This window comes from Pyrus communis, chromosome 17 (genome assembly GCF_041283825.1).
Source record: "Pyrus communis isolate YQ-2024b chromosome 17, ASM4128382v1, whole genome shotgun sequence".
Lineage (NCBI taxonomy): Eukaryota > Viridiplantae > Streptophyta > Magnoliopsida > Rosales > Rosaceae > Pyrus > Pyrus communis.
In genome coordinates, this window is record NC_142581.1 from 6,448,639 (window position 1) to 6,457,850 (window position 9,212).

General features: G+C 36.8%; 3 protein-coding genes across 4 annotated transcripts; 2 read left to right on the forward strand and 1 right to left on the reverse strand.

Annotated features, from left to right (window-relative positions):
- The first annotated feature begins 1,476 nt into the window (after positions 1-1,476).
- LOC137709546 (isocitrate lyase-like) lies at positions 1,477-3,878 on the forward strand. The gene is made up of 2 exons (XM_088688437.1): positions 1,477-1,624; positions 2,376-3,878. The coding sequence occupies exons 1-2, from the start codon at positions 1,595-1,597 to the stop codon at positions 3,876-3,878; spliced, it is 1,533 nt and encodes a 510-aa protein (XP_088544563.1). The 5' UTR covers positions 1,477-1,594.
- A 2-nt stretch (positions 3,879-3,880) lies between these two features.
- Positions 3,881-6,942, reverse strand: LOC137708359 (syntaxin-132). Of its 2 annotated transcripts, none has more exons than XM_088688626.1 (11): positions 6,757-6,942; positions 5,840-5,953; positions 5,517-5,573; positions 5,287-5,335; positions 4,908-4,996; positions 4,737-4,810; positions 4,590-4,632; positions 4,446-4,506; positions 4,289-4,314; positions 4,124-4,201; positions 3,881-4,028 (listed from the first exon to the last, which is right to left on the reverse strand). In XM_088688626.1, exons 1-11 carry the CDS (start codon positions 6,772-6,774, stop codon positions 3,933-3,935), a joined length of 705 nt encoding a protein of 234 aa, XP_088544752.1. In that variant the 5' UTR covers positions 6,775-6,942; the 3' UTR covers positions 3,881-3,932. The 2 variants fall into 2 exon arrangements, with proteins under 2 accessions (XP_088544752.1, XP_088544753.1); XM_088688627.1 differs by having other exon boundaries at positions 5,840-5,983.
- A 1,183-nt stretch (positions 6,943-8,125) lies between these two features.
- Positions 8,126-8,704, forward strand: LOC148689329 (uncharacterized). Its single transcript, XM_088688438.1, has one exon. The coding sequence runs from the start codon at positions 8,126-8,128 to the stop codon at positions 8,702-8,704; it is 579 nt and encodes a 192-aa protein (XP_088544564.1).
- The last annotated feature ends 508 nt before the right edge of the window (positions 8,705-9,212 follow it).

The following is a 9,212-nucleotide window of genomic DNA, read 5'->3' on the forward strand; positions in this document are numbered from 1 at the left end:
AAGAAGTTGCATACAAGGGAAAGTTCGACCTAATACTACGCAAAACAAATTAAGTTTTCTCTTCAGTTATCCATATGCGTCTCAGATGTACTGACACATGCATGTAATGTTACAGGCTCCGTGTGTATTTATCTATATCTGTCACGGCTTTGTGACTGTGGCACATGTTCTACGTTGACACTTGGAGAGAGACTCATTACCCAGAAAAACAAAATCGTAGAACAAGGCGATTGAAGGACAAAACCGACAAACTAACTGTGGTAGCTAACAGAATTTGTGATTTCACTTTTACGTAATGCTAGAGAGATTAAATTTAGAGATAAAGTTTTGAAAATTAAAAAACATAAAAATTAATGATTGGTTTATTATTTAAACATTGATAAATATGTTTATTCATATTGGTGACATACCATTTAATTTACAAATTGAATTTCCAAATTTAATCTCTCTAACAGTACCCTTCACTTTTACTGGAGGATGAATGTGATAAATATTCGACTCAATCTCATTGCATTCACATGCAACTAATTATGAATAGCTTTTTTTAAGTAAATAAATCACGAATCTTATCAACTTCATTTTAAACAATTACTCTTTTTTAACAAGATTACAAGAAACGAATGGAAAGGGATTTTCTTTGAATTCCTTTCACCAAATCCATCCAATCACTTAATCCGGACTTTTAAAATTTGATCTAACAGCTAAAATTATTATAATTTTTAAAAGGGCCCCCTGTTTATAGCCGTTTGATCAAATTTCAGAGGCTAGAATTAATTGATTTGATGGATTTGGTGGAAGGGATCCGGAGAGGATCTCTTTCCGAAATGAACCAACAATGTACATCACGATAAATGATAAACACCTATACCATGATCATTGTGATTTTGTTTATTTGGAAATTACAGTTATTCCTAGTCCTAGCTTCTCAAGTTGTTTACCATGAGTAGAGGAACTATTCAGCCCATTAATACCATTTTATATAGTGGCTAGTGCATGCCTTAGTATACTGAGCATAGTACGCAAGCATGAATATATAGCTAGAGCTAGCTAACATAGTTGATCGGTGCGCTAGCTAACATAGTTGATCGGTAGAAACCAGAAAGCAAACTGGAGATTAATTAAGTGTGGCCTAGACACATCTGAGGCAGTTGGATAACAAAACAATAATAATATAAAACAGAAAAACAGAATCAGTTATTCATAATCTGAAATAATTAAAAATAGTGATGTCATTTCCAAATTGGAAGAACAAGACAATTAAGCATGGTGACACAGGATAGTTAGAGAAGTGCATGCCATCACCCTACGTGCCTGCGAATGCTGCTCCCATGGGACAAGTTTCGCTCTTTTTCTGCAAGATAACAATGAATATATTTATTACAATTTATAAAAATTTGAAATTAATTTTGAGAAAGCACAGTGGAAATTTCTTGAATTTTGTTTCTTTCTTATCCGCAAGGGTAGAGTTTTATCAACGTCACAAGAATTCTTACCTCCCCACTGGTGTTATAAATGTAGGGGACTTTGGAGGAGGTTCCTCAACTCCTCCTAGTCATTGTTTAACAAAGCTCATATACCAAAACAAGTTCTAGCCATGGCTGCATCTTACTCAGTGCCTTCAATGGTAAGCCATAAACAGCCTTCCTCCCATTTCGTTTCCTCCAATTTTCTAATAGTTGTCTTTGCTAGTGAGTCTCTACTAGGAATTTGCTAAGTTTGAGCTATTTCTGTAGTACATTATAATGGTGTTAAAACGCTTATACATTCGGTTTCATGTCCTTGGTTTTGCCTAATTTTTCTGTGTTGATTCATGGTTTATATATGTAGGTTTTGTAGCCCTCATCACCAAACAAACTTCTATCTTGAGGTCGTGTAATGAACTCCCACAGTAACAGGATCTAGGTGTGAGACCTATTATTGTTCGAAGGTCTCACACCTTTTCTACTGCGCCGAGAGCTAGACCCTTTAATCAGAGTCAATGTGATTAAAAAAGAGAGGCAATTAAATTGAAACACTTGAATCCCCCAGTCACAGTTAGTCTACAAGGAATTGTTGCCAGTTGAATTAAAGATACAGGGGTAAATTTGGTCAAAGAGGAGCTTAGCACACTTAAAAGTTGATAAATTTGCTAATAAGTAAAAAGTATAGCATTCTTCTACGGAATATTATGTACTAAAATTACATTTCTCTATATATTGGTTATGTATGCAGTTGTTGTTTTGAAGAACCGTACCTCGATAAAATTTTGGTCAGCACTAAGTCTAGATATTGGAATACAAAAGTGAATGAATTTCCAATTTAAATGATGAGCTAAAAAATTAGGCACGCAAATTGGTTTTCCACATGTTCGTAACTAGTGAGAATTGTGTATACAGATAATGGAAGAAGAAGGAAGGTTTGAGGCAGAAGTCGCGGAGGTGCAGGCATGGTGGGGCTCAGAAAGGTTCAAGCTCACTAAACGACCATACTCAGCTAAAGACGTTGCGGCCCTAAGAGGCACCCTGAGACAAAGCTATGGCTCCAATGAAATGGCCAAAAAGCTGTGGAGAACTCTCAAAATTCACCAAGCCAATGGCACATCCTCAAGGACTTTTGGTGCCCTAGACCCCGTCCAGGTCACCATGATGGCCAAGCACTTGGACACAATTTACGTCTCTGGTTGGCAATGTTCGTCCACACACACCAGCACCAATGAGCCTGGTCCCGACCTTGCTGACTACCCTTATGACACGGTCCCAAACAAGGTGGAGCATTTGTTTTTCGCTCAACAATACCATGACCGCAAGCAAAAGGAGGCAAGGATGAGCATGAGCCGGGAGGAGAGGGCTAGAACCCCTTATGTTGATTACTTGAAGCCAATCATTGCTGATGGTGACACCGGTTTTGGTGGCTCCACGGCGACTGTTAAGCTTTGCAAGCTTTTCGTGGAGCGAGGCGCTGCTGGTGTTCACATTGAGGACCAGTCATCAGTGACAAAAAAATGCGGTCACATGGCTGGGAAAGTGCTTGTTGCTGTTAGTGAACATATTAACAGACTTGTGGCTGCAAGGCTACAATTTGATGTTATGGGAACTGAGACTGTATTGGTGGCTAGAACTGATGCGGTTGCAGCTACATTGATCCAGACCAATGTGGACACTAGGGATCATCAGTTTATATTGGGGGCTTCGAACCCAAATCTTAGAGGGAAGAGCTTGGCTACCCTTTTGGCTGAAGCAATGGCCGCTGGCAAAACAGGAGCTGAGCTGCAGGCCCTCGAGGACAACTGGACTTCAATGGCACAGCTGAAGACATTTTCAGAATGTGTCACTGATGCAATCAAGGCCATGAACCTTGGCGAACATGAAAAAAGGAGGAGATTGAGTGAATGGATGAGCTATTCTAGTCCTGAAAAGTGTTTGTCGAATGAGCAAGCGTGCGAAATCACTGAGAAGTTGGGGCTTAAGAACCTTTTCTGGGACTGGGACTTGCCTAGAACAAGAGAAGGGTTCTACAGGTTCAAAGGGTCTGTGATGGCAGCTGTCGTGCGTGGATGGGCTTTTGCTGACCACGCTGACATTATTTGGATGGAGACTTCGAGCCCTGATATGGTTGAGTGCACCCAATTTGCTGAGGCGGTGAAGAATAAGCAGCCTGAAATCATGTTAGCTTATAATCTTTCACCATCTTTCAACTGGGATGCATCTGGGATGAATGATCAGCAAATGATGGACTTTATTCCTCGGATTGCCAAGCTTGGCTACTGCTGGCAGTTTATCACACTGGCCGGTTTCCATGCAGATGCGCTTGTGGTCGATACTTTTGCGAGGGACTACGCGAGGAGGGGAATGCTGGCTTATGTTGAGAGGATCCAGAGGGAGGTAGATCTGAAAATTTAAAACAAAATCATATTAGAAAGGTTAGTTTCTCCGGTAGATGGACCAAACCTCATGCTACGGCAAACATACCTGATGCAAGTCAAGAAGCTTTTTCTCAATTTCCTTCACGGCGTCATGCCTCTCTTGAATTTCTTCCACTGTATTTAGTACCTGTAATCAGAGTACCTGATTTAATTCTCACAAATTTTTCCAAAGTGGAAGGGAAATCTCAAAATCAGATAGAACAATACTCAAAAGAAGTATACCTGTCCTCGTCCCTGTTCTTGAACTGCCTTTTGGAATATTTGCTCACTATTTCCAGTTTCTATTAGGTTGTCAATTGTCTAATAGAGTCCACATATCAGGCGGATTAGGAACACATTCAAAATAATATAATTTGAAGCTCAAATAGTAATCAGAAACCCGCTCACCTCTTCATCTGGTCTGGTTCCCGTAACTGCAATTGTAATGTGTAAAGATATGAATCATATGATCACCCAATAATGAATATGATGATAGAACTATGACACATTGTCTTAATATTTAGTTTGTAAGTTCTACTTGTTTGTGTTGAAAAGGCATGCTAACCTGTAATGACTCTTCTCTCCACAACCTCACGATATTCATCTTGGATTCGTTGTCTGAGGGTCTGAAATATAAAACGTTGATGAGCGAAAAAAGTGTGGAGATAAATGAGACCAAAGGTAACAAGCAGAATTTATATACATATACCTGAAACTCGACCATTATCTCCCTAAACTTTTTTGTCAACGAACTGCCAAACAGAAAAAGTAGATTATAAGTCAACTTGCTCACCATCAGTCCAACATACAGAATTAAATACTCTAAAAACATTAAATTCAAGTACTCTCTACTAACTTTGTCATGTTCATACGTGATCTATCAACACCAGTTCCCTTCTCACATCCAGGTTTTTGTCGGTTGGCTAAGTTCTGGGGAAAGGATAAGGGCAGTCATTAGCAAAACCGAAAACAGCCAACTGATATTTGACAAAGTTGGTTAATCAAAGAAGAATTTTAAAAATATTACATCTTTGCTTATTGCTTCTATTTTCGCTTTGACACCACGTGCAATCTTTCCTACTTCATCAATATCTTTTTCCATCCGCTTTTTTATTCCTGAAAAAGGATAATGGTCTTAGTATTGCAACCAGAGCAGAGAATAACAAAATCAGAAAGCATAATGCACCATGAAACAATTAGCACAGATTTTCTCCAAGTTCCCAACAATTGGCAAGTCTGATTAAAAATTGCAACTTCTACAGTTAACTTTTTGTACCCAGCAAATGAATCCATGCCGACTACAAGCTGATTTACAGTTAACATTTTGTAGAACAATAATATTGATGAAATTTCAGTTTTGGGTGCAAGCTTTTGAAACTATGACTGAGTTGGAAAATAGCTTATACCTTTCATGGCAGATGCTTTTGTAACAGATTTCGACTCCTCATTTGCATCCTATAGAAAAAAATCCAAAGTAAGTTCCTAGTTAACTGTTAAATACATCCTAGACCAGAAACATTTACTCAGTAGCGAATCAAATTCAGATAAATCTGACCCCAATTCCAGAACAATTAAAATGCAGAAGCATGTCCAAACAAAATTCAATCTTATGTATGGCACATATGCAATAGCATACCTTAAGTTTTTTAAGAAGCCCAGAGAGCTTATCCACCTGTTTCTCAACCTCTTGTATCTAAATTCAAAAAACAAAAGAAATCAGGAGAAAGCAACTGATGAAGTGTTGACGAAAATGAAAAGAAAAGTAAACAAAAAAGCAAACTCCATATAAACCAATAGCTAACGATTAAGAACAAATATAATGCTTGTGTTAGATTAGGGATTTCTTTCTTCCTTTTATCTTAAGAAAATAATTTTGCACAAATCCCAAATAGATTAAATGGGTTGCATTTCCAATATACTAGTCTGCAATCAAATGGAACTTTGTGGATAGAAAAAGACCTGCTTATTGAAAGCATCCATCCCCGCATCGGAATAGCTATGTGGCACTGGCCTTCCCATTTCGATATCATCTGTTCCAGAAGTTTGAGCCCTTGGTTGAGCAACAAATGAATCCTAAAGCAGCATTATTTCACAATATAAGCACTGTTTACAACGGGATGAAATAAATCATCAATTTTCTTTTAATGATTCAAAGGAAGATGCAAAAAATGTTACACATTAACCACTCAGTTGACCACAAATTCAATTCAACCTACTTAGAAATTCAGGTGAAGAAGGGTTTTACGTCATTCGTACTTATTGACAAAACATCTGATCTCACTGATATCATTATGGTCAAATAAATTAAACAAAAAGAGCTACGAAAATAAGGTATTTGTGATAGAATTCAGCAAAGTCTCTGGTTTAGTAGCTAAGAAAACTTCAGAACAACACAATCAAACATCGAAGACTTCCGATTTTTCGGGACCATTGGATAATATGGACCAGTCAAATTGAGAATTCGAATAAATCTATGCTGAAAAGTTCTAAGACTCTATTTTGTTTTTCTTCACAGAATTTCCCCTTTCAGTCAGTCAAACTCAAATTTGATGAGATCTCTGATCCATCTATTTGAAAAATCGTCTCAGATTACAAGTGGGTATTCTCTAGAAACTTAAATTCACATGAAATTCTCTGATAAAGATTGTGAGGCAGTCATTAGTCAATCACAAGTAAAAGGGTACCAATCCAAAAAGCATCAACCTTGTTCTAAAGCAAAGCACAAAAACCCCAAATTCACATACCAAATTCAGAACATTTATCATATTTACTAGCTTGTGCAACTGAATTACAATTCCAATCGACTGCAAACTAAACTGTCACCCCAAAAACAGCCACCAAACAATTTAATCAAAATTTATTGAAAACCCAATTACCGCAAGCAGGTCGTTCATCTTGTACAAAATCAGATGGCCGGAGAGAGAGAGAGAGAGAGAGAGAGAGTAAAGTTGGAGATGGTGGAGGGGAGAGAGAGAGCTGTAGGAGGAGTGATGTAGTCGTTGGCTTTGTTGGTTGGCCGGCGAAAGATGAAAAAAGATGGAAATGGAAGAGGCAAAATAAAAGTGACAGACAGGCAAAATAATGGTAATCCGAGATAATTAGATTATTAATTAAATATTAATTAATGTATTTATTTATTATAAATAATATATCATTTAATTTGTAAATTTAATTTAAAATTTTGATTTTATTAATGTTGTCTAATAAATAATAGCCTACCCGCTTGGTTGCTTACACGAAAAGGGGCGTTACATACAAATTTTAATACAGTTTTAGCAATATTTTACGTTGTTTTTCTTATTATTATTTTAAGTATTATTACGTTGTTTATGTTGGTGAGCTGTGTGATCTTCGGAGGTAGGTCTACTCCGACAACATATAGGTTCCAGAAATTTAAGAAAATCAAAATAAAGAGGAAAGAGTTAATAATCTTCTCACCTTTTTTTTTTTTTTTTTATTTATTTTTTACTTTTATTTATATTACGTGTATTCTACTACCACATAAAATTAAAAATAACTATTTTTAGTTATCTTCGAAGGTTGCTTTCTTCCGACAGCAGACACGTATCACTGAGTAAAATAAGTTGCAGAAATGCCACAAAGAATTTTACATACAGAGGATTTGAACTCATGTTTGTGCAATAACATTTCGTTTTAGAAGTTTTATTCGTAATCTCGGACATTTTGACAATGATTTGCAGTTAAAGACCTACTGAAAACGTCTATAAATTATAGTTGCTATTTAGATTGGCCCAACTCCTAATCCCACGGGGAAGGCTATATTTTCAATTTTTTTTTTTTTGGGTTTGGGCTGGGTTGGTTTCAAATAAAATTCCTAGGTTTTTAAGTGATATAAAACCTGGCCCAAATTAACCAAATGTTTTTAATTTTAATTTTATTTTTTGTCATAAGTATGTCAAACATCGAAATCTATAACGTCTTCTACGATGATTGCAATTTATAGGCCTTCTATGCCGCTTTCAAACTTTGGCTTGAAAAGCTCCTCTCTTGTCAGTCTCAGTGAACCAGATTAAGCATTCATCTTTCATTTCCTACAAAGCAAACAAAATCCAACATCTAAACAAGAACATTAACACAAACCCTTCTGTATTTTTACCTCCTATATATATGATCTTAAGCACTATTATGATTTCCATAGCTTGTAATCACCATTACCTGACAGCAATCTAAATTAAGCCGGCAATCTAAGCTTATAGTAAGCCTCCATTTTCTCATAAACCAAGCATGGAAACCGACAAAACGTCGCGAAGAGGCCTCAAAATCTGCTGTGGAGCAACAGCCATTTTCCTAGTCATTGTTATCATCATCCTCACAACTCTTTCACTCACCATCCTGAAGCCTAAACAACCTATAATCGATGCCAAGCCTGTTGGCGTTCAAAACATTCAGTTTTCACTCTTCCCAAGTGCGACTCTAAATGTCACATTAAACATGCTTATTACAATAGAAAACAGGAACCGTATTGGGAGCTTCAAGTACAAGAATGCCACGGCTTATGTTCATTACCGCGACAGCATTGTGGCCGAAGTTCCAATCCAGGCAGATTTTGTGCCTGCAAGAGGCAAGGTTAACATGACCACCTCGGTGGATCTTATGGGGGAGACTATACTGTCGAATCCAAATTTCATGTCAGATGTGGCCAGTGGGAGCTTGAACATGACCTCAATTGCTAGTTTACATGGGAGAGTGAGTATACTCAATTTCTTGAAGCTCCACGCGATGGCTTTAAGCACGTGTAACATCTCATGTTTCATCCTAACCAAGACTATTGATTCTAAATGCAAGTCCAAAATGAAGTTCTAAATGTTACTGTATTAGTATATGCATCAATTGAATGACTTCATCGTTCGAATGAGCACTCAGTTGCTAGCAACATGTTGTTTCGTGTTTGCTTATCATGTAATATAGTGAAAGAGAATGAAAGCAATCCCTTGCTATCCAACAAACCCATCCTAATCCTCCCTGACATCTTGAACTTAAGTTATTGCTTTAAGACTGTAAAATATAAAAGAAACTTTTTTGTTTAAGAAAAAAAAAACCAATAAATGGTAACTTAGAATAGTTGGTATTCCTGCATAAATACTTTTCAAATTATAAGTTTTGGATTGCATTTTCTAATGTATCACCTGCATAATTTTTAATTTGTGTTATACACACACACACACACACACACACATTAAAGGGTGGGAGAATAAATTAGTTGTGATTTGTCATCCATAAAATTCGAACATAAAATTTTTTATTTACAAATGACTAAAAATATCATTAGATCATAATACTAAGTGACATCACATCTGTAATTAGTGTAGCA